Below are 25,835 nucleotides of genomic sequence, written 5' to 3'. Positions count from 1 at the left end.
AAATAATAATAAAAAAAAAGCTGCCGTGGAATGTTGGTATTCTCTAAAATGCCGATCTGCTTATCTCCGCGTGGAGGCGCTCCTCCTTTCTCGTCACATGTGGGGAAAGCCCCACTCGGTCGTTGGTTACATGGCTACGACGTATCACGGACGGCGTGTTACATTGCCGAAGTGAGCAGAGTCAAGGCGACGGGCTACTCCTTCCCCTCTCTATGGCAGAGAAAGGTGGCAAGCAGCAGCGCAGAAATTTGAAACCGGCTAAAACGGATGTTTTAACCCCTGTAACTTCTTTACTACAGCATGTATTCGCAAAAATTCTTGCAGAGAAGCATGTGCACATAGCAAAAGTGCACACATTTCTCTTCATTAAAATGTTTGAACCTCATGGTTGTTCAATAACCCAGTCCAGGGTGCAGCTTAAGCACTATGAATGACACATCAAAGAGAAATATCATAAATAGTTAGGTACCTTTTGCTTGGCAAATCCAGGGTCAATCACGAAAACCACACCATCAATGGTCAAAGATGTTTCAGCAATATTTGTTGAGACAACCACTTTTCGCCCAATGGCTCCATTAGCCTTGGCAGGCGGCGGTGGCTCAAAGATACGTTGCTGCAGATTTGGTGGCAATGATGAGTAGAGCGGAATGCACTTCATTTCTCCCACATCTGGTCCCAAGTTGTCAATTTCCCTCTTCAGCCTTTTACATGCTTCCTCGATTTCCTGAAACGACCAGAAAACATGCATAACCAGCTCAAAAGAAAAGACTAGCAAGCTTAGTGAAGTGCAGCCTTTCCCTGAAATAACAAACATAACAAAATTATTATATACCTCAGCAATGCACTTTCTCAGCTATTATGTTATTTTCGGCCATTTTTGGCATGGCTCCCACGGAATTAGCAATACTACTGAGAATCTGACTGCTGTTACACTGTTATTGTGGAACCGTTCCCATATATACGTTGAGAAGCAAGTTCTGACCTGGCTGAGAGGCCATGTGCCCTTGCATGAAGCTTGGCTTCGCTTGACAATGAAATTAGCTGTACAAGTGATAAGCGACACACGTAATGTACCTTTGGATCTTACAAGAACATGTAGGATATCTTTGTTGCGATTAAACTAGAGCGGGCACATGGCCTGTCTCCTGCTTTAAAGAGAGCGTCAGAATTGCTTTTTCACTTCCTAAGTCTACAGTTATCTATGCTCACTGGTGCACGTCTAACAGGCTTTTGGATACAATAGACCATTATTCAGAAGTGTGGTCTGTGACTTAAATGAAGGGAGAGAAGTTTGCTTTCAAACGGACTATCGGCAACAGACAGTGCAAAAAATTAGCGGCCTTTTTCTTCGAATCTGGGTGCATCAAGCGTGCTTTTTCTGCGTTGACAAAGGTTAACTTGATCACACCCCTTCCTGCACAAAAGCAACGTTCATTTCAAGTTGCAGCTGGCAACATTGGTAGCTTCTGGCCTAGCCAAGCCTCCAGCCAAGCCTGTCTGACAGGTGGTTGGTCCTGCCAATGGTTCAAATGTTGCAACTGACTGAAATGCAGCACAAAGTTATTACATCATTGCTCAAGGGTGCTCCCCATCTCTCATACGATTTTCTTTTTGAGCTAAGGGTAAAAAAGTTTTTGATGGTAGTTTGCATTAAATGTTCGTCCCTCATTGCGATAACATTGTTAGGCATCTTAACCAAAGTTTTGACAGTACGACGTTCTGCTGCTTAGAGCAGGTGAACATGTCAAATCATAATATTAATGTGAGATGTGCCTTGGTGCTTCTCTGGTCACTTTCAGACCAACTTTGGACCGTCCAGCGAGTTGCAGAGGCTGCACAGGAGCAAGAGCTTTTATTGACAAATAGGTGGCTCCATAAGGCGATATGCTTTCCCATTTGCACAAATATGAATGAATCTATTCCAAGGCGATCAACAGAAGTGGATGAAAAAACCTGCAGAAACGCTTAATTATCGGGCCAAGCTATGCTGCTGTACAGGGGCCACCCACATAGCGTCCCTGCTCTTAGTATAACCGCACTCACTCATCTATTAAAAATTATGATTCAATTTTGTGAATAACCACTGCTGGTGGTTGAAGACTTTGGTAATCATGTTGTGGAGTACACTGGGAATGTATCAGCGGAACTAGCCTGCCCCATACTGCTGAGTAAAATCGAAACAATTATAACACGGCAACGTGCACCTGTTTAGTTAAACCTGTTTATAACAAATCTCCATATAATGAATTCTTTGATATAACAGAGTTTTTCTATTCCCCGCCATTATTCCATAGAAGCATGTGTATCTGCAACCTCTTTTTAACAAAGTAGCAGGGGGAGAGAACTTTGATATAACGAATTTTCCCCACGGACAATCTAGGAATTTTGTTCCGCATTTTAGTATTTAGGTACGAGCATGCATCTTCCGCGGCTGCCCCGCCGCCGACGAAGCACACGGCGCACCTGGCAAGAGTGAGAACGCGGGTGAATGCGAGGCGGGCAGGAGGGCTTGCAACCCACAAGCCGGCGTTGCCGGCGTTCTCGCCACTATAGGCGCATGTGCAGGTGCCCCCCCCCCCGCTCCCCACAAAAAACTACTTTTGCGCGTTCACAGTGCCACACTTTTAGTTAGCCTCCCAGACGTGGGGCCGCACTGCATATGCAGGGCGCTTTAACAAATTGTTTTCCGCGGTGTCCGTGTCTGCGTCGTTCGCTTTTCGTTTTCGAAGCCATGCACGCATGCATAGTTTCACTGCGTGCGCATGGTGTGGCGCTCGACGACGTTCCAACCTTGCTTTTTTGTTTTTATTGCGATAGCACTTACATAAACAGTCTCTGCTCGTTTTTTGCCATCGCCGCCGCTGCGGCCGTCATTCCCCGTTATACGTATTAATGAAATCTCAAGAAAGAAAAAAGAAAGTCACTCGCACTTGGCGCCCAGCTCCTCATGATGCGCCGACATGAGCGCTTATCCTTCACTAGACAGAATCGTGGGCCTTTGACTTTGACCGGAACGACCGCGTTTAGTTGCCGGGCGCACAAAGATCATTTCGCTTGCTGGACCAACGGCGTTTGCGAAAGAGTGCGCTTTTCAATCACAGCGAAGTAACAACTGGTGCAATTGTTAGTTCGCACTCAAATCTGTACCTGTGATTACGTTTCGTGCCTCGTTTTTGTTTAAACAGCGCATTAAGTGTTCAGCGGTAAACAATGTTAGTTCCCTCTCGTCCTGTGTTTGTTGTTTTCACGCATCAGTTGTAAGTGAGCAGTGTGCTGCGTGTTTCCATCTGCTTGCCCTTCTCAGCATTACATTCCAAGTTTTGCCATCGCATACATTGCTTTGCCCTAGTGGCGAAACTGACTTTTCTTAATTTCGGACAACCAAGTCGTCATCACCAAGGGGATGTCAGATTAGGTGCTGATGGAAACTCTCCATGACCACTGTGATGACGGATCTTCGGAGGTCGACTCGTCACGTGCTTCCGTCTTGCGCAGCGACTTCGCAGGCTCGTAGCTTTGGAAATTAGCCAATTAAATCTGACAATAACAGTATGGCACGTTTATTGCAATGCAATGAACACGATAGCAAAAAATTGTTATGTTGTAAGAAGGCTGGCAGCCAACTCTTTTGGGTACGATATCGCGGAACTCCTACAAAATGCTGGTGTGAGCAAATACGGCCGCTCCAGGGAGACGTGCTCTTTTCACACAGTCCCTTCACGTTGAAACTGTACTGATACTCGCCGAGATAGCAAGTGTGCCAGCGATCACGACCGCCATGAAAATCTAAGTTCATTAAAGCTACTCAAACAGTACCCCCCCCCCCCCCTGACCTCCTTCGCATTGTTTTCGTTCAAGACGAGCAGTTTGCTTTCCGTTTGAGCATTCGTCAGCAGTTCTAACAAGCAGAAGAAGATGTTATTTTGCGCACTTTCCAGGCGATAGGAATGGGCCGACTCATTTGATCTCTGCTTCAACAGTGCTCACGCGCTTTTACCCGCTCTTGAAAGTTACGATGCGCAGGGGCACATTATCAATTTGGGTTTGTTACGGAACATGGCGGCGACGGCAAAAGCCTACCGATAGTGTCCATCTAATTGCTATCGCAATAATAACGCAGTATTTTACTGTAAAATAGGTGTTTTGGGTTAGCTCTGCTTTCAGTCCCCCTTTTGTTTAATTTGTGCTGAGTAGTATTGAAGACTGGGCAAGTTGGTAACGATTCATTTTAAGAGGTAAATAGTGCGGAAAACAAAGACAAAGAAATAGAAATACACAAGACAAGCACTGACTTTCAACAGAAAAATGTAATGAAGAAACATCACATATATACAATTATTCACACATGCTCTTGCATGGCAAGGAAACTAAACGAACTAAAAAAACGCTGCCTAGACACGAGGCATCTTGCCCTAACAACGTTAGTGGCAATAATCTAAAAATGATATTTCGTTATCAAGGAGAGCGATTGATGGTTCACTAATGCATTTTTTGCCTGCCTTTTGAATTATGTAAGCTTGAAACATTTCTCTTGTCAGCTGGTCACGATGACGGAAAAGAACCCTCGAAGTCGAAAAATCTGGAGTGCATCCGCAGTCCCGGCAGTGCATGGCCAAGTGAGCCGAAGGTGCGATACCCCGAAGAGAATTTGGTGCTCCCTCAGTCTATAGTTGACACACTGCCCCGTCTGGCCAATATAAACGCATCCGCACGAGAAGAGTACACTGTACACCACTCCAACGACACACTCTACAAATATATTTTTGTGCTTAATGGAGCATGCATTTCTCGTCAATGGGGCGGGGCGTTTTTGACACATTTTCGCACTGCCGCGCAAACATTGCCGACATAATTCTTGGCAGCAAAAACCACTTCAATGCCATGAAATGCACCCACTTCTTAAGCCTATGCGAGAGTTGGTGAACGTGAGGTAACATAACGAATTTCTTCTTTTCCTTTTCTTTGGCTGATGTTGTGTTACCTTTAAAGTCACTCATCAAACTGCGCATAAGCTTATGGCAAGCGAGCAAAACAACACTTTCTAAATAATTAGCTTCCTTTAGCCTCAGGGTTCGCGATTGTACACTCGCGGCAATCTTGTGATCACCATGACTTGGTTATCGCAGACTTCAAAGTGGAAAAGGCGATACCATTTTTTATGATTTTCGAATGTGCAGAACCAAAGGCAAGCAAGGGCTTGGAACTAAGAGAGTGGTATTGCCAGCACACTTGCTTGTCAATAAATAATAAGCTTAGGTCTAAGAATTGCAACGCACCTTGCAACGGCATTTCACACGTAAAATCTAAACCTAGAGCGTTCTCCCTGAGAGCTTTCAAAATGTTAATCACGGTGTTCATGAGGTTGCTCCTATCAATGAAAATGATATAGTCTACATACCTGTAAACCTTTCTCCCGAGCCCATTCAAGTTAGCTTCAATAGCCCTGTCAACCTTGGCCAAGACGATATAGCTGAGAACCGGAGCAACTTTTGACCCAATGCACACCCCCGATTTCTGTACATTGACGCTCCCTTTCCACTCTATGAAAGTGGACTTAAGGTGAAACGCCAGAAGCCAGAAGCTTAAGGAAACCTTTGACAGAAATGCTGCTTGAAAATCAATTTGCGCATTAATTTTCCAAATTTTCGTACCAAATCTGCATATAACAAAATCCCATGTATAACAAATTTTTCGGGAATTTATCAATTTCATTATATCCAGGTTTAACTGTAATACATTTGAATTATCAGAAAGTGACGCACCTCTTGGCCTGTCAGGAACAGCAAAATATCGCCTTCAATTTCTTCACACATATGAATCTGGATGACAGTCCTAATGGCTGCTTCAAGGTAGTCTCGTTCAGGTTCTGGTGTGTAGAATATTTCCACAGGGTGTGTCCGACCCGGAACACTCATCAGTGGTGCATTGTCAAAATAATTCTGTAAAGAGAATGATAAAAAAAGGTCAACAGCGCTAACAAATGGAAAGAAAAGGACAGTATTGTTACAAAGTAAACTATTTAGTATTCTTACAAGGTAATAACATCTTTTTACCCAGAACCTTCCACAACTGTTTTAGCCTCATAATAAATAATGCAGTATTTATTTCAGTAAGGCAAATGAAAAAATTATCAGTAAACTTAAGTTTTTTTTGTTTTTTGTTTTTTTTGGCACAGCAGCACTTTGGTTCTGTAGCTTGCAGGGTATAATAGGGACCCATGCAGGCCCCAGTCATTGCATATGACAGCACTCACACACGGCTGTTTGGGAGAGCATATAACGGAGGCACAACCCCTTGGGAAAGGAGGCTCTGCTGTTGGAAGAGGATATAGAAGAGAAAAGCACCGAAGCAGAGGACAGTGTCACTACTTTCTATATCAAGAGAACTTAGGTGAAGGTTCATCGCAGTGCTCCAGTCAGTACTAAGTCGAAGTATGGGACCGATTTTACACTCCCCTTTAGGTGACGATAGGGGACGGGGCTTCTCCCACTAACCCACCACCGTGTGCATGCCTATGGTTGAGTGATGAGGTCAAGCACAGAGAACGTGAATCATGAGTTGGCAAAAGTTCCTTCAACCGAATGGAGGCTACCCTGAAGACAATGTTAAGTACCTATGCTCTTTCATTCATAGTTGCACATATTTTTACTGTACAAAAGAATTAGGTGATTCTTTGAACTCCCCTTTGTATTTGTGAGACATCTTTCTAAAACAATATTTTAAAATATTCTCAAGAATGGCAAAATTCATTATGGTTTCATTTCTTTTGGGCATTTTTCATGATGAGTATACTTGTTTGCTCAGTAGCATCTGGCAACACTCAGCACAACTACGATTGTTGACAACTAAAAACTTTACCGTCAATCATTCAGAGCTGTTACAGCATTGCTGCAGCCCCGAGAAAAAACAAAGGCAGACATACACTAGCCCCCTTTTTTTTTTTTGCCACATACTAGTTTTCCACGTTTCTCAGCGATATGAATTTCGGATGATACGGATGTCTTTTGTGACCACACTATATTCATATCATCGATGTTTTACTGCAAACGGAAAATACAGCAGGCCAGCCAAAATTTTAAATTTGTCTGGCTTGAAACAAAGTGAATTATTGTGAGTCTATAGTACAAACATTCATATGAAAAAAAATATTGCATGCTGAGACAACAATGCTACTTTTTCAGGTCCATATTTGCATTACTCCACAATTTATTGGCTAACTCAGACATTTCCCAATGATTATGTCTGGCAACAATGCAATATGCATTGTGATATATTCTATAATTTTATAAGTACAAATGACAACTTTCGTCTAATTAGATTGTAGCTACGTGACGGTGTCTGACATATACGTGCCGTCATCGCTGGTTTAATGAAAGTATGCTATCCCAGTGTCACCAGTGCCACATGCAGGAAAGAATGAAATGACATGGGTGCCACGATATCAGCCAGGGTGATACATTACACATCCTCCAGCCAAAATTTCGATCTACTATAGAACGCCTACAATTAAAATGACAGGTGACACACTCGCGTACCCTGTCTCCACTAGCAGTGAAGATGTGTCCTGTTGTGCGGCGGCCTTACCGGTTTCTGCCGAAAATCATCGTCCTGTGTGGAGAGACATTCCAGGGCAGCTTCAACTACAGTGGTGGTGCGGCGAGAATGCTGGGCCCACGGACCTAATACCCTTTAGACACCAGACTACCCGAGGGTCGATTACAGCTGGACCTGCCGCCTCCTCTGGGTTGTACAAAGGACTATAGACCTCGCATCTGGACTTGTTCCGCGAGAACGCTTTCCACATTCCTGGGCCAGCGATCGTGCCTTAGTGCATTGTGTTCGGGGTCTGCAAGGAGCTAGCAGTGCCAGACGAGTCAACCTGAAATCTTGCCAGCCGGAGGAGTCTACACGAAGAGTTCCAGGTCATTGAACTGAGCCAGTGGTGCTGTATTGCTCTTCCCTGAGCAACCAGGTGTGCGTGCCCTAGCACTTTTCTAGAAACGGGTTTGACTGCCTGCTCGGGGGCGAAGTGGAGGAGCACAATCCTATTGGAGGGACCTGAGCTCGATTGTCTTCTCTCACAGTGAATCTTGGGAAAATGTGAACGCGGTGTGCTTCATCTGTTTCATGTTGTTCCATGCTATTCTAAACATGTAAATATTGTACATAAATGCTTCTTTTTATCTACTCCGGCTCCTCAACTCGTCTTCTCCTGAGACTAGGATGGCTCCAGCCAGGAACACACTACCCAAAGTCGCCACAGTCACAGACATGGTGGCATATCCTGACACCTCATTCCTAACAGTGAATGGCAGCTCGGTGAGATCGGCCAATGTCAGCTACCCTGGTGTGGTGAGTGCTTGAAGTTTACCTCTCGTAATGCCCGACCAATAGCACTTTTTGTGTGTAGGTTTTGGTATTGTAACTTTGTGGGCCGGCCAAGAATTGAATGATTCGACCGCACAGTTTCTGTAGGGGGTACACAAGGCGTAGTGAAGTGCTCATAAGTGCCTTCGCTAGGCCTCGGAACCAAGTAAGTGCCAGACCTAGCTAGCGCTCTTTGTTAGTAGGTTTTGGAACTGTAACTTTGTGGGTCGGCCAAGAATTGAATGATTCAACCGCACAGTTTCAATAGAGCGTAAACGAGGCAAAGTGAAGTGTCAATATGAACAAGTTCAAAGTGCCGGACCTTCTCTAAATTTGCAAGGAGTTGGGGCTTGCGGTTGGTTCTGCTAAGCGGAAACGGCAGATCATAGCATTTATGGAGACAGAGAAAGTGACTGTGGAGGAAGCCCAGGAATCTCTTGAGGACATTCGAGATAGAAGGGAAAGAGAGTGAGAGGAGCTAGCTCAGGAGGAGATTCGAGCTAAAGAGCAAGAGCGAGAAGCTCAGGCAAAAAGAGAGCAAGAAGCTCTTGAGGAAAGGGGAAAAAGAGAGTGAGAAGCTCTGGAGGAAAGGGAAAAAGAGAGCGAGAAGCTCTGGAGGAAAGGGAAAAAGAGAGCGGGAAGCTCAGGAGGAAAGGGAAAGAAGAGAGCAAGAAAAAGCTGCCAAGAGGGAACATGAGCTGAAACCAAGAGAGCTGGAAGTTAGGGTATCAGCTGGGAACCATGCTCCCATAGTGAGGGGATCAGGAAACACAAACAAGATAACAGACCTTGTGCAGCCATTCAAGGTTGGCAGAGACATTGCACTTTATCTTGTTCATTTTGAGGCAATGTGAGAAAATGGGATTCTCTTTCGAGGATTGGCCATAAAAATTGCTAGCACTTCTTCCCTGAGAGGCCACCGACGTGATAGCCAAACTTAGTAGAGAGGACGCAGAAGTGTATGACAAGGTTAAAGGGGCATTGTTGTGCAAATATAAATATCACTTGTCAACAGAGGCATTCCGACAGCGTTTCAGGCATGCACATAAGGCTAGCAAATCACACCAGGACTTCGCCTATCAGATAAAAGCTAACCTTGAAGAATGTGGCTGAAGAGTGCGGATGTCTATGGAGACCACGATAAAGCAATAGAATGCATTGCCATAGAACAGTATTACAGTGGCATTTCAGAAGAAACAAAGTTGTGGCTCCAAGATAGGCTCAGAGAAATATATTTGAGCAAAGCGGCTGAGCTTGCCGATGACTATGAACTGCGTAGAAATTTGTGCGGAAAGGCAGCCCAGCCTGAGAAAAATCAAAAGAGATTCGCGTCTAAGCAGTTTGAAAGAAAGAGGTTGTCTCCAAGAAACAACTTTCGAAAGGCATGCGCAAGAGCCTCCGAATGAAAGGCGTGAGAATAAGTCGAAAACAGGGGGTACTTCAAAAGCGTCTGCTAACGTGAACTGCACATTTGATGCGCAAAGATCCGCAGTATGCTACAACTGCAATGAGCAATGCCACTTTGCTAGAAGTTGCAAAAAGACAATCGCATTTGCAAGCATACATAAAACGAGAGCGTGAGACTTTTGCAGCAGTACACGCAGGAAATGCTTGTCTTCAACAGGGAGAGGAGGGTACTGCGCGACTCAGCCGCCACGATGTCGCACACTCAAGTTGCGTTTCTCCTTCGGATTTTACCAGGAGGACTGGCAGCTAACACACACACACACACATACAAATTGAGGTTCCTCGCCATCAGGTTGACTTGGCCAGTTGCGCACATGAAGGGCCGATCTCCCACTGGGTGGAGAATTCCAACAAATAAAAAAAGGAGTAGACGGACAAAGGCCCATGCAATGTGGCAGTCTTGATTCTATTGCATACGCTCCACAAACTTTACTGTCTGCGACATAAACAGTGCTCATGTAACAGGTTGAAAGCCGTGATAAGACCAAGAGGCACTAAATGCATCTTACAATATCTTGAGATGCTGCTAACTCGGATGAACCCACATGCTTTAAATTAAAGAGGCCATGACAAGGTCACTCAATAATTTGCAGTTTTCAGCAGAAAACAGGAGTACAGGGTCTATGATGTGTGGTGTCTTATGGCGCAGGGGCACGAGATGGGTACAGTTGGCACGAGACGTGAGCATGCGCAGTCGGGGTGTCGACGACCACGCCGATGCCAGATTTGAAAGTAGGTGGGACTATAAAATGCTTCACATTTAAAAGAAGCTTGCATCATGCCTGCACCTGGAATCCAGATATGGACGACTGTACATATGCTGAACAGGAATGACGGGACACTTTTGACAATGTACTCTGACTGCTTATGTCACGTATTTAGGCGTACTTAAGTACGCTGTGCCTTTCTTATTGCTTTTATTGTGAACAAGCCTCCCTCCCATATCGGGTGCCAAAACATCAGTAAACATTGTGTTCAATGGGTCGATGTATCCTTTCGCATTTACATGAAAAAAAAAAAAAACAGGTATGCAGTCTTTTTTTTTTTTTCACACCTCTTCTAGCAGCTCTCATTGTGGTTACAGTTGAAAGAGCGACTTTTTAAGCTTTTATCAATGGTAATGCTTATTTTTATGACGGTAGCACTGAAGTCCTGTCGGTTTCCATGACCTGGCCAGGTTTTTCAGAAATTCCCCGACTTTTACACGTTTTCCAGGTTCGCAAACACCCTGTTTTCTGCAGTTTCACGAATTTCGAGAGCGGTATTTACAGTGTCGTGACTGCTCTCTTGTTTCCATATTTGCTTGATATGTGGGGTTTAACGTCCCAAAACCACCACATGATTATGAGAGACAACGGCGGCTGCATTTCCGCCTCCATCGGAAATGCAGCCGCCGCAGCCGGGATTTGAACCCGCGACCTGCGGGTCAGACGCCGAGTACCTTAGCCACTAGACCACCGTGGCGGGGCGTTTCCATATTTGCGTGCGCTATCTATGTTTCATCAAAATCATCCCATCTAAACTACCATTACATTATTAGCACACTCCCTCATGTAATATCCTAACTGGGGCCTTTGAGGTAACAAAAATGGATGAATGAATGAATGAATGAATGAATATAAAGGCTTCAAGGGGAGATGTGGGTCGAAAAACGTGCGTTTTTTTCAAAATTACATATTTTTTATTTTCACCTGTTTTGATAAGATTAGTACCTCTACTGTTATGAAAAAAAAAAATACAGGTCGAGACTTAACTGAAAATGCTTTAAAATTGCATCTAAAGAGCACAAGGCGCCTGTTAAAAGGTCGAAAGTGTGCAGTCTTCGAGCACCTTGCTGCCGATAATGCGCCTCCACTCGCCATTGTTGATCGCATGAGTCAAAGAGTCAAGCCTCACTCTTCAAATAACAACAGTTTCTCTCGCTGATGCAGCACAAGAAATAATAAAAGGAAGCACTCTTCTGCACCTTTTTCGAGCGCTGCGACTGGCTTATCACATGGTACGAGTCTGGGACCGCCATTGGCCGCTGCGCGCCTGTATGTGCTATGAAACCTATTTGCGTAGTCCATGTCTTGTCGAGCAGCGCAGCTGAACAATGCTTTTCTCGTGTAATTATCTCCGTTGTGAATGAAAAAATTGGCAGCATATCCACGGAGTGAATGATGGAGAGTGGGGCGAAGCATTCGTCCGTCCATTCGTTCTTGCTTCCGTCCGTCCATGCGTCCGTCTGTGTGACCCAGAAACAGATGCCCGCCCGTCCGTGCGTGCATCTGTTTGTGCATCCGTCCATGCGTTCATCCAACCGTGCAGCCGTCCGTGCATCTGTCCATGCATCTGTCTGTGTGTCCGGTTGTCCGTATAGTCAGCACTCCAAGTACACCATCTCGCATCTTTTCATCATAAATTCCCCATATAGAAGCACCGCCATCTAGCGGACATATCAAGGACTAAACGAGAGGTGGCACACTTTCTTACGGCTTGCGCTTCGGGTCTACTTCCCACCTTTAACCACCTCGAGTTCATAGTATATACTAGTTCACTGTATTCATGGCACTGCGGCCCAACGCTCGCTAAACATTTCTAAAACCAAGGAGGTTACGCCCAGCGAGTATAACGTAGGAACCTTTTCCTGTCAGATAGTGCTCAATGTACATGCCAATGGCTGCTAATGGGAAATGAGAGACAGGATAATTCGGCTTTTACTTTCTTACGGCTTGCGCTTCGTATCTACTTCCCACCTTTAACCACCTCGAGTTCATTCATGGTATATACTAGTTCATTGCATTCATGGCAGTGCGGCCCAACGCTCGCTAAACCTTTCTAAAACCAAGGAGGTTACACCCAGCAAGTATAACATAGCAACCCTTTCTTGTCAGATAGTGCTCAATGTACATGCCAATGGCTGCTAATGGGGATCGCAACGTGCGCGTTAACTAAAAGCCGAATGCTCCTGTCTTTCATTCCCCATTAGCAGCCATTGGCATGTACATTGAGCCCTATTTTTTATTGTTCAACAACGCACAGAAGAAATCTCTCACCGGCACCATCTTGGAGGTCAAAATATTATACTTGTTACACACTACAATGGCTACGAGGGACGAACAAGTGCCGCTATAAGGAGCTTCGCCCCTAAAAAGGCATTGCTCGCAAGTGAAAGCCATTGTGCGGCGCGCTCTGTAGGACTAGGCTACGAGCAGCTGGTCCGATTTGCGGCAGTTATTGGCTTGCAAAAGCCAACAACTGCCGCAAACAACTATGCATCAAAAGTCATTCACACCTGTCAGCCGGAAAGTTCGTGATGCGACAATGACGTCAGCGCCAATCTTGAGAGGTCGAAAGCTCGCAGTGAGAAAACTTAGCAGGGACAACATTGCCATTATGTACGATGGTATGTGGCACAAACATGGCTGCAAAATGGCATGACACTAGACTTAGTTTCCATTTCGCAGTCCTGTCGAACTTCTTCCTAGCTTGCAATTGCGCAAAAAACATTGCTTCAACTCCCAGTACTTCTTGCAGAACACTTGTATTGCAGATGTTGGGGAGGACAAGTACTTGGGCCTCACTTTGAACTCTAATTTATCTTGGTCATCCCACGTAAAACGTATTTGTTCTACTGCATTTACTAAGCTGTGTTTTTTGAGACGAAAATTAGGACATTCTCCAAGTCACGTTAAGCTTTTAGCCTAAATGAAACTTTTGTTAGAGCTAAACTTGAATATGCTTCCGTGATATGGGATCCGCACTTGAAAAAAGATATCTACATGCTTGAGCTCGTTCAGAGAAAAGCGGTGCGTTTTACTTTTAACAAATATGGGCGTTACGATTCTCCGTCGAAGCTCATGACTGATAATGGCATTTAAACCCTAGCAGTTCGTAGACGCTTGGCCCGTTTACTCTTCCTCAACAATATTGCTACTTCTAAGGTGAAAATAACTCCGTCAACTATGATTAAACCGCTAAGCACAAGAAGGACCCGTCACATGCATGCTCATTCCTTTCAGCCTATCTTCGCCAAAATTAATCAGTTTAAGCACAGCTTCTTCCCACGTACAATTTCCGAATGGAATGCGCTCCCGGAAGCAGTGATACAAGCCAAAAATTTTTCCCAAGCGCTCCAGGAAAGCATCTGTTGCTAAGTATATGCATTGTATGGTGTGCTATGCCTTGACCAATATGCATTGTACTCCTTTTTATTGTTATTATTTTTATTCTTTGTATGTATGTGTAACAGTGTTATGTGTATTGCCAAATGCCCCTCCTGCTTGAGCCACAAACTGGCCTGCAGTATTCGCAATAAATAAATAAATAAATAAATAAATAAATAAATAAAAATTGGCACAAGGCTCTGCGAGATGGAGCGGAAGTTTGGCAAGCGTTTCACGGCCCTGTCTGTGAGCGAAATGTCTGTGAGGAGTCTGCTCGAAAAAGCCGAGAGGGACAAACTCATGGTGCTGGCGTATTTTAGTCGCAGTCGCCACTACAAGAAGGGTTGTTCTTTTTGGTGTGCAGATTTCATCTGATTTAATGATATCTTTCATAAATAAAAACTCAATTTTACCTTTAAAACTCGTTTTTCTAAAACACAAATTTTGCCATTTTTTTCCAATGTGCCCCTCTTTTTCCGGGCACTTCTAGCACTCGGATCTGCATGAAATTTTGCCCAATTTTTTTCCAAAGTATGACAAATGCAATTATCTAGTTCAAATTTCAATATTTTATAGTATAATAAACAAATTGTATGTATACCTTTACTAGGGTAGGTGAAATACGGACTTTTTACATCTATTATTTTTCACTCGTATTACATATTTTGTATATGCTTCCTAATTAGTTATTTGCACTCTACACTTTATTTGAAGCATTATGAACTATGAATAGTAAAAAATTACAGAAGTTTAGAGATGAAAAGAGGGGGGAAAAAGGATTAAGGTTTTCACTTTGTCATGTTGCTGAGCTAAAAGTGTGTAACTTGCAAGAGAAACTAATTATATATTTGAAATCAGCATAAAAAGTTCTATAAACGCGTCATGTTTCATTGCCCTAGGATCCTATTAAAAAAAAAGTGTCTTCAAGTAGCATTACCCATTAAAACATCTTCTGAAGATACACAGTCGAGCAGGTTATTCTATCTTGGCGTTTCTCGTTCTTTTTTGGCACTCTCGTCACTTCAGAACAGTGATTCATGTGACATGATTAGGGCAAATATTCTAGAATGGTCCATAGACGAGAAATACGAGTTGTAAATCGTTGCCTACCCTGCTTTGACATGCATTCCCCATCCGCCACCCCCGTTCTGCCTCGTGTCTCGCAGGATCATCATGCGCGATAAACTTGTGATTTCACTGAATTTTGTGAGTTTTCGATTGCGCAAGTAGAAATAAAAAGAGAGTAGCCGAGAAGTTAAGCCGGGAAGAACGAAACCAAAGGAAAAGGCTCCGAACTGTTTCATTCTTCTAACGGACGAATTCTTCACAGCGAAGACAACAGAGCTCTTGATAACAAAGGCCAGCCTGCTTCGACGATTTTTGTATATTTTTTGATTGCGAGAATAATTCTATGGACACACTCTACAGGATTTATTATCCATAACGTTCCGTATAAAGTTCAAATAAACTACTTTTGTACGCACACTGCATGCTGTTCCCGCGGATAAAATCTCACGAGCGCTATGGCGAGGAACACTGCTGAAGCATAGATGAAACAAGCTGCCCATCTCTATCGCAAGATGGGCGCATACGATAACATCACTCTGCGTGCAATAACATCAATTGCTCTCCAACTGTAAAAGAAGCCCTGTCCGTTTTTCGCTGGACGAAACAGTATGAAGGGAAACTCAGGTGGGTCTACCATGCCCTCCATGGCTCGCGGACAGCTGCATGACCATTTGGCATTATCTACACTTGAGCATGGTTTACTTGGTTTTCGGGTTTTGGTTTCAGAAGTTCTACAAGTGGGGAACAATTTAGTTGAGAGAACATTCTGCCAGCAACTCCCCTTTCTCCTGAAAGAATAACACTCCTCGTTCGTTTGTCACAGCGCGACAGACATCGCAGCTAAGCGTCGCTTCTAGCGGGCATCCATGTTGAATACTCTCAAACCGGTCTGCTGCCAGCGGACGCAGGTGAGCGCCGAATCTGCTGTCGAGGGTAATCCGGCTGTTTTCTCCTAGGACACTGTCCGCCGTGTGGATGCGCCTGCAGGTGGATCATCCGCGGATTAGCCGTCCGCGTCCACGACAAATCCGGATTCGGTCGGTCGTCTGAATGCACCATAAGCAACTAGACAAAAGAATGCGCACTGACAGTGCTAAGATTTTGGCCAAACTAGAATAAGGTTTGGTTGTTTGATGACCTCCCAACAGATGTGACATAGCTATGCGAGAATCAGTTCGAAAAAAACAATAAGGTTCATATTTTGTTGCTATGACCAGCGTTTCTTGTATACACTTCCAATGCACATGTTTTATCGCTGCAGCCCCTCTCGAAAATCGGCGCACTTGCAATCGTGTAATTCTGCATAAATAAGATGGTTCACACTGGTTCCAGCGTTCTAGCACACATATCCTTCGTTGCATCTTCTGCACACCATAAGGGGTGATTTGATCCTCTAAGTACTGTGCCTGTTAGATCAAGTAAGAATTGTTTTAGTTTTCTTTTGATTGTTGTTAGGTTTTCTACGGAACGTGCATTTTTGGAATGAGCTTGATGGGTACCTGTGCAATCGGTTCTGAGCAATTAGAAAAGAGAATTGCGTGAACATGTATTTTGTTAAATTGTATTTTTTAATGTACTGAGCATTTGTATTTACACCTTCTATACGCCTCAAAAAATGAAAAAGCAGCATTTGTCAATAAATAACATTAAGACAAGCTGCTCTTGGTTCATATTGAAGATTTTGTTGAAGCGCACTAAAAAACGGACGGATAGAAGAGGCTGACAAGGACAGTGTTTGCTTCTGTCCGTCCGTTTTTTAGTGCGCTTCAACAAAATTTTCCATTATGAACGCAATCCAACTGGCCCAACTTGCCATCTTGCTGCTATTGGTTCAACTGTTCTTGCCTTTGGGGGAAACAGTTTTTTTTTTTTTTTAACTCAAGAAACAAGTTGCTCTAACTCTTAAATCGTGATCCCACCCCCCACCCCCCCCCTCGCGCCGCGCTGCCGCCAATCCGATGGACCCCGTGCCCTTGACACGTCGCCGTCGAAGGTGGAAACACTGGCGCACCACCACCGGCAATTTTGGTACTGGCGCACAGGTCTGATTATGAGTGTATTATGAAATGTGTGTAGCAAAAATGAGCGGCAAACGGTTATGATAATGAGAACCTTGAGACATGGTTATGACCACAGATGTCTCGTGAACCACCCTTGTGTCTAAGAGCCACGAGACAAGTGCTTTTTGTGGTATAGCTACAGCAGCAGCGACCTCCAGTCAGAGAATGTGCCATGAATTGCCAGGATAAATCACGCGAAAACAATGAACATCTTTTAAAAAGGCGAGAAGTGAATCAAGCTTGAAAAGCGGATCCCTACCGATGAACATCGATTGATGATTGATTGATTGATATGTGGGGTTTAACGTCCCAAAACCACCATATGATTATGAGAGACGCCGTAGTGGAGGGCTCCGGAAATTTCGACCACCTGGGGTTTTTTAACGTGCACCCAAATCTGACCACACGGGCCTACAACATTCCCGCCTCCATCGGAAATGCAGCCGCCGCAGCCGGGATTCGAACCCGCGACCTGCGGGTCAGCAGCCGAGTACCTTAGCCACTAGACCACTGCGGCGGGGCTACCGATGAACATCGCAGAATGAAGAGGCATTTGCTCTCGGTAGGGTAATGAGAAGTGCTTTTTTCTTATAGGATTTAATGCACTGCACTAAATGAGGATATGAAGAACATTAGGAGTTTCGCTACATTTCTCACACATGGGTGGGTCACCACTGGACAATAGGTATGAGTGTGTAGTGTATGTGTGTTTTATTCTGAGCATGGTAGGTGTTAGGTGGTGGCCATTTCCAAGATTTGGTTTGATGAAATCTAGCTTATTTTGTGTTTGCGTGTCCCATGTGCTCTGCCAATTAGTTTTCAGCTTTCATTTTAGAATGGGTTTTAAATCTAGCGCCGAGTCAGCTATGAATGTTTCAGCAGCGTTTTCGCAGGCGGTTGCAGCTAGCTGATCTGCTAACACGTTGCCTTCAATCTCGCGATGCCCCGGCATCCAGCATATTACAATATGCTGTTTATATGTACACTCATACCTTGTTATAATGTAACAAGATATAACAGAATAATGATTATAACTAAGTAAATAAAGTTCCCCTTGAAAGCTCCATTGAGAATCATGCATTTTAAACCTCGTTGTAACGAAGTAAAATTGACCGGTAAATGGATATAACAAACTAAATTAGTCAATCAAATAGGCTATCAAAAAGAAAAACGGCCTTAGTGTGTTAAGTATATCATTTTCTGCAAAGTTTGACACTCGTTCGGCGCGGCTTTTTCAAAACTACCGCGCCGACCTTACAGCTACGCCACACACGGCCAAGAGCCGTCCTCCTCACACAGCCAGCGGAGTGGATTGCGGAAGCGCTCAGCGGGTCAGATGGCTGAGCAGCGCCGCGGTGCAAAGCGATTTCCCTCTCAGGACGGCAAAGACTGCGTCTCCGCTGCTACCCTCTGCACAGAGAAAGGAGGACTCTCTGCGACCGCTTTTCGTCTTTTTTTTTTCCCCTCTCTCTCTCCACGCACGGCCTTGAAAGGAGAAGGGTCTCTACGTGCAGAGACGGAAACGGAAGAAGCGTGGCACAAAAATATTGGCATTTGAGAGAGAGCAAACAATCCGCCACAGTCCTTTCTTTCCTTTTTCGTGCGCAGCGTTGAGAGGTGCGCCGCGGGATTGGGCATTTTGCTGGGAGTATTTTCGGAGCGCGGTATGTTCGAATTCACCGTCGCAAGTGCTTGCGTGTTCGAATTACAGGGGGTTTTCGCCCATTGGAATACACATAGCCTTGACGGGACCTCAGCACGAGTTTTTTTTTATTTATTTATTTATTGATACTGCAATCTTTTACAAGATCATAGCAGGGGTGGTACAAAAGCATAAACATCAGTAGAAACAGGCAAACAAACAATCAAAAACAAATGTAATACAAACTTGTGTAACTGATAGCTGCAGTGATTCTTCGAGACAAGAGAATATACAATGTATATTTGTGCTGGAGTTCGAATTAACCGGAAGTTCTAATTAAGCATGTTCAAACTGTCAGCGATGTCCGAATGAATGTAGTCAAGGCAAGGTTCAAATTTTAAGAAAAACTGTATTGTGCTATGTTACAGGTGAATCGGCAGTGGTTACATGTATAAGGAAACTGGACTCGGTGCAGGGGCTTGATCGGATACGTCCGACGCCACTCGCGTCTCGGCTCGCTCTGCGGTGCGTTGCTCTGCGGTCCCGGCTCGAATCTCGGCTCGTTCTCCCTCTCTGGCGATGCGTTGCTATGCGGTCTCGCTCGAAGGCTCACTTTTTGTTTTTTGAATGTTCGTTGAACCAATGGGCAACCGCGTCGAGTGGACGCGCTCAGGGCTCGGAGTCCACGTTAACGCAGTGCAGCGTTTCCCGAGCAAGCACGGAGACGCTCCCGGAGAAGGAGGCGCTGCCGGAGAATGAAACGCTGCCGGAGAATTCAGCTGTGCGAACTCGAGTGCCGCTGACAAAACTAATGAGGTTCGACTGTGTTTATTTTCTGTCGCACGCGTGGTCGCGTAGCGGTACATTGAGCCGCGAGACGGTTTCCTTCTTTGGATGCTTATAGGTGTGCGCTCATCTAAGCAAACATTGCCACAAACTGTTATAACTGATATATGGAAATAAGGGATATAACGAAAGAATTGTGGCTCCCCTTCAACTACGTTATAACAAAGTGAGTATATGAAGTATGCATAGCAGTTAGCAAGGTGAGACGATTGCAATGTTTTTGTGCGGTTCAAGAGTTTTCAAAGCTTTTACGACGCTTAAGGAGTCTGTATAAACAACAGTGTGGTATTAGCTTACTTCTTTAATGCGTTTAACTGCCGCCAAGATTGCATACGCCTCCGCTGTAAAAATGCTTGGGTTCGGGTGGAGGGCACCAGTAGTCGAAAAGGACGGACCGACTGCGGCATAGGATACACTGGCGTGAGACTTCGTTGCATCTGTGGAGAATTCGCGGCAGTTATATTTGTATATTTGTGCTGGAGAAGTACGTGTTGGCATTTCTCATTTCGTGTCCAGTTTCTTTTCTCATTAGTGTAGAGTTTTCTCGGTTGTGATGGCGTATACCTCCACCGCTTTTTCTCTCCACGCCCGGGGATCCGCGGATCCCTTGGGCTGATGAGAAGTTCATTTTTGAAGCATACATGGACGCACGCAAGCCAGAGCAGCAGAGGGCCCTGCTGCTTAATGCGTTGGGCCATGCCGACCTGAAACTATCAGATGCCGAGTTCCATCAACGCGTCAGGGACGCCTGCGTCGTCTGACGTATTCCAAGTCGAAGTCGCATTGTTCGATGACCATTACAAAGATGCATCCTGCGGTCATGTCGCGTGCCTCCGCCCATTGTAGACACTTCATAAGCGAGTCTCCAGTCACTATCCCTGTCCTGTGGGTTCGGTGCGCTCAAAAATGACATGATCAGGCACCAACTGTTTAGTGGTGTTGCACCCGTAAATGTTTGTTGCTGGCTACTTCAAATAGGTTCGTCCGTTACCCTCTCAAAAGTTCTTTCGATTGCACGAGAGGGTGGACTTGTGCGCTTGCGGTTAGAGCAGTTCACTCTGCTTTTGGTGCAGCAAATTTCAGCTGCGGGGCCTCATGGCGCCCATTCGTTTGGGGGGTGACGCCAACATGGCGGCCCTTCTTAGTTTCGTCGGGAAGGCCAAGATAGCTCCCCTTCTTCTCAGCTTTAAAGCGGCGCGCAACATGGCCGCCTCTTCACTTCACGGGGGCAAAGAAGCCGCCAAAATGGCGCATCCGTGTGTTTAACGTCGCCTTTTCAAGGCCAACAGCGAGCTTCTAGCTCAATGAAACCTTCTTCTGCACAGTCCCCACCCGCTTTTTGTTTCCGTTGTGGAACAGTTCGCCACTTAGCGAATTTCGCTCAGTGTCTGACTCGGAACCGAACTTGTCTCGCGTGAGGTAAATGCGGACATTATCAAGCCGTGTGCAGTTCTGCTCCACTTCAAGATGTAGTCTCTTCACCTACTTCGAGTAACGACCAAGCAAATACGGTCACCATTTTCAATGTGGCTGGTTGCCACACAATGTCTGAGCCTTCTCCTGCTTCGTCGCCCAATAAATAACATTCAATGTTCACTCGTGAACTGGGTTGTGTGCACGACTTTGTGAATGAAGTGGTGCATCCACCTGATGTGTGTCCAGTTCCTGCTTAGCTTCAATACCTTCCTCTATTGCTCCGTGAGGAACTTTCTGCATAACTGCGTCGTGCTCCCGATTCGCCTGCTCTTGACCATACTTCAGTTGAGCCAATGACCCAAGTTCCGGCTGTGCTTCCTACGAGTGGTGAGGACTTCCTGGAGACTGTTGCTGTTCTACATTCATCAAAAGTGCATCAGCCGAGCATGCCCGCTGGGCCTCCAGAGGCAGTCCCTACTCTGTGTGCTTCAGACGTGCTTCCGCCGGTCGCGTTTGCGCCTAGTGACTCGATGTTCGCTCCTCCGCTCAGAGTAAAAGACATCTGCGTCGTCTGCCACTGCGGCCGCCATCATCACTGCCGCTCTATACTGGTTTCACTCTGGCTGGAAGTGGTTCACTAGCTCAACGCGAATGGTTGTAGCACTGAGGAACGCAACATCCAGGCATACCAGGCTGAAGAAAGCGGCACGTGAGCCCTACAGCTGGGTGAAGACGCTACAGGCACTACCGCGGCCGCTGGATAAAAAACAAGGTGGGGCCTGTTATGTTGTGTCGCTGTCAATGGGTGAGCGTGTTTGGGCAGAGTTGACAGTTTTGACCACTTTTTTGGGAGGGTGTTGACACTCCATCAGTCGAGGCAGATGGCACTGCGTGTTTCAATGTGGTTGTGCGAGGATTTGTGCATGTCTGTGTGCTTTCTAGTGCTTATTTTGTGTGCGAGCGTGTGTGGGGGCAGTTTGCCTCATGCATACCTGCCAAGTTCAAGGATTCTGAATTCGGGAGATTTCTGTAACGGCGAGGGGGGGAGAGTCTCACCGAATTATTGTCCTCGAGTTTTTTGGCACCAAAAGGAAACAGAAAAACACCCTGAAAAATAAGAGTGGGGTGGGAGAGGGGGTGTCCCAATCGCAAGCGCAAACATCGGTGCTACGGTCTTGTTATAATGGCCTGGAGTGGCAGAACGCACGATGGTAGGTTTTTCCACGAAAGCGGGTCTCAAAGGGAGAGCACAAATACTCCCAAAATTTCAATTCATCCAAACAACAAGCAAAATCTATTTTTGTCAAAACAACTCGCGTATGTTTTCCTAGAACAGTAAACGAACAGGACGGTGTAGCTGGCTGCCGCGACAGCGCAGGTCAAAGCTTCGCTCGCTGCTAGATCCTTTGGACAGGACATACACATTTCGTGGGAATCGATCCAGCAGGCTAGTTCTGCTACAAAATTTTGTGTCAGCAGCTTTTAATATTTCCTGTATTTGTAAGCGTGTCAACCTCCTCCTCAATGCAAGTTTTGCTGTTTCTCATACTCCTGCTCCTACCTTTTCTGAGTTTCCAGAAATGCATGGTGCTGGTTCCATGCAGATGCTACTTATATACTCAATCCTTTTGTGATGGGCACATTACATAAACGACCTGCTAAATTTACAGCATCACAAATAAAGCACTGTGAAATGTGTGACAATCTTAATTAAAAAAAAATTCATGATCATCAAGGCTTTGCAAAAATTTCAGCATTTTTAAGGATGTCAAGGACCCGCATGATCCCTCCTTACACAGGGGTGTAACATAAGAATATAAAGTGTATGATGCCATGGTCTGCTCACCTGAAATTTACCAGCGTCAAGAGTGGCACTCATAACAACAATTTTCAGGTCTGGTCGCTGGGTGACAACTTGCTTTAGGACTCCCATGAGGATGTCTGTAGCTAAAGTGCGTTCGTGAGCTTCATCCAAGAGCACAACACCATAGGCTTCTAGCAGTGGGTCACTCATCGCTTCTCTCAGAAGCATACCATCGGTCATGTACTTCAACAATGTCTTCGGAGAAGAGCAGTCCTCAAAACGAATACTATAACCAACTTCCTGGCCGATAGCCACATCCATTTCCTCTGCCACTCGTGCAGCAACACTCATGGCTGCTACTCTTCTTGGCTGTGTGCATGCAACACCGCGGCGACCTCCTTTCTGGCGCAGAAGCTCCACACACCACTGTGGAATCTGCAAGAAAAAATTTAGTTATTACCAATGACATCAAATATGAAACCCCTATGACTCCGATTACAGCTCTAAATATACTCGCACTCAATGGTGCACCAAAGTTACACAGCAGTGAGACCAGCAGACATGAGAACAACATTGTGAGAGATATCACATTTCATGATGCGTATTTATTCGAATCTAGGCCAATAGATTTTTCAAATTTCTTGTTATCAAACTGTAGGGTCGGCTTAGATTTAAAAATTTTGACAACCGCATAATTCTTTAATGAGAAATTTGCACAACTAGCGCCACCTAGATGATACTGTAGCCATTATCAGTGGAGCCAACATCTGGTCTAAGTATACACGTGAGGCCGCCATTTTGACCTTTGTGGCGAGTGTCGAGGCAAGCCATTTGTCATTTCAAGTAGCACTTGGAGTGCTCTGTGTGTGGCAAGCTCAATGGCGCCTAACAGGCAGTGTCATTATAGTGCCACTTATAAAAGGAAAGGTGTCCTAGCCGCGGAGTCGTCGTACAACGTTCAAGCTCAGCAGGACTTGGACTTGGAAGGGACGAAAAAAATGTGCGTTGCTAGAGGGGCTGCAGCGTAGGATGACAAACCGCGAACTTTAATTGTGTGCTTTTTTATGAAGTGCGGCAATCCAATGAGCTTAATGGCACGGATGATTGCGCACTGTTTGAAGACGGCGACAAGAATTCAGCAACGAGGATTCAGAATGAGCCCGGCATCTTTATAAGCAGCGCGAAAAAAACAGGTACACGCAGAACAGGACTAGTGGCTGTGTTTTTCGAGTTATTTGCATTGTGAACCAACCGCTTTGTTTCATCTTTATGTATGTTGAATAAATGTAATCTCTTTGTAGACGCTGTCTTCGAAGTTTCATTCGGCCACAGCAAGCCGCTGTGGTGGTGGTGGAAGCGCTAACTATTCTATTGTCCGTGCATTCTGGTGGCCTAAGCAATTTTGCCAGGTGATAACTAGCACCACCTAGCCACTTTCCCCTCATTCACTATTATCATGATCATATTCTGTTGCAGTTCATTTGCAGTCCAAAAATATGAATCTGCCGTCGCTTACAGCACGCAGTGCTTGAGCCTCCAAGCCATCGGGGTAGCGCGTTCTAAAGCATGGAGTCCCGATAGCCTTCTCTGGAGTAGTCCAAGTTAACTAGTGCATGGCTAAAATTTCCTGGATTAACGAGCACTTGCATACCTGCCAAGTTCAAGGATGCTGAGTACTGAATATTCTCGCAACGGGGAAGGGTTATTCCCACCCACTTTTTTTTTTTGCACCAAAACAAAACATAGCGAAAAAAAAGGGGGGGTGGTGGAGGGCTCTGTGAACATTGGTGTTGCGGTCTTATAATGACTTGGAGTGGCAAAAACACGAGTGTAGGTTTTCCCAACTACAAAGCGAGATGCGAGTCTCGGGGGGGGGCAAAACTACTCGTATAAGAACAGCTAGCAAAATCTATTTCTGCAAAAGACCTCGTGTATGTTTTCCTGAAACACACATGAATAGACGGGACTGTGCGGGTCAACAGTTTGCTTGAGACCAACAGTAAACTGAATGCCAAAGTAAAGCCAATGTACACACATCGACAGAAACAATGTACACCATATTTACTCGTGTAATGAAACCAGTTTTTTTTCCTCGACAAATCGGAGCAGAGTTGGGGGTGCATTTATTACGCGAGATAAATTTTATGAAAACCCTTTTGGGAGGGTGAATAATGCGGTAATGCGAAAAAAAAAAAGTTACGTCACTTATCTTTGCGCAATTGACAAACGTGTGCACTGTTTGGGAACAGCTTCTTTGTTGCACTTTAATCTTCGGTGGTTGCATGAGGGCGCCATCTTCTGCAAGCTGTCCCCGGGCCGCCCGTGCACCCCATAAAAGTGTTTTGCAGCTATTTTTTCTCGTAATCGTTTAACCGAACAGGGGTATCTGCTGTGATTCTACTGCTGTGAGTAGTTCCGTTCTCAATCCGCATGAGCTGGCTTCACATTTGCTTCAAAATTAAGTCGTTTTTTGCTATTTACGATATCATCTTCCACAGTTTTGTCCGCAGCGTCTGAAGGTCTCTGACTGGTCGAGCCTCGGACACGCACACACTTTCAGAGTTCTGTCAGTTACGATGTCGCCATATATGACCATGTCAAGAGCGATGCTGTTTTGTCTACAGCAGCTGTGGCAACCAATAACCACAGTTCTGATAGTGCATGCGCTGGCCGCGCGCATCCTCCCGAAGCTTCGAGCCCGCTGATCTCGGTTTCCATATTCAATGGTTTCGGTTTTAAAGTTTATAAAACGCACTGCGATGAGGAAAAGTGTTCAGAACATCTCAATTTTGGCCCAATGAACATAGTCGAATTTGGCTGGGGAATTTCACGGATTCATATCTGCTGGTTTTGCATCACTGAGATTCTACTGTACGTTTAGATGAACGCCTCCTAACATTCATTTATCATAAAATGCAATGGGTTCACAGAAAGCCTGCCTGCGTCAGATTGAGCTACATTTTTGTCAATGCCGCCAGATCACACAGAGAAATTTCGATTGCCGGGAGATTTTCCAG

At 45.2% G+C, this 25,835-nt stretch overlaps 1 protein-coding gene across 2 annotated transcripts in view; it reads right to left on the bottom strand.

Annotated features, from left to right (window-relative positions):
* Positions 1-25,835, bottom strand: part of Dhx15 (DEAH-box helicase 15) — a 100,593-nt gene that overhangs the window by 49,994 nt on the left and 24,764 nt on the right. For both annotated transcript variants that reach the window (XM_037427395.2, XM_037427394.2), the window contains exons 4-6: positions 22,861-23,253; positions 5,763-5,939; positions 470-724 (exon numbers count right to left, since the gene is read on the bottom strand). In XM_037427395.2, coding sequence (XP_037283292.1) covers positions 470-724; positions 5,763-5,939; positions 22,861-23,253 — 825 coding nt within the window. The remainder of the gene's footprint in view (positions 1-469; positions 725-5,762; positions 5,940-22,860; positions 23,254-25,835) is intronic.

This window comes from Rhipicephalus microplus, chromosome X, assembly GCF_043290135.1.
Source record: "Rhipicephalus microplus isolate Deutch F79 chromosome X, USDA_Rmic, whole genome shotgun sequence".
Classification (NCBI taxonomy): Eukaryota; Metazoa; Arthropoda; class Arachnida; order Ixodida; family Ixodidae; genus Rhipicephalus; species Rhipicephalus microplus.
Note: the sequence above shows the minus strand (reverse complement) of the source record. Positions and strands in the feature narration are given on the sequence as shown.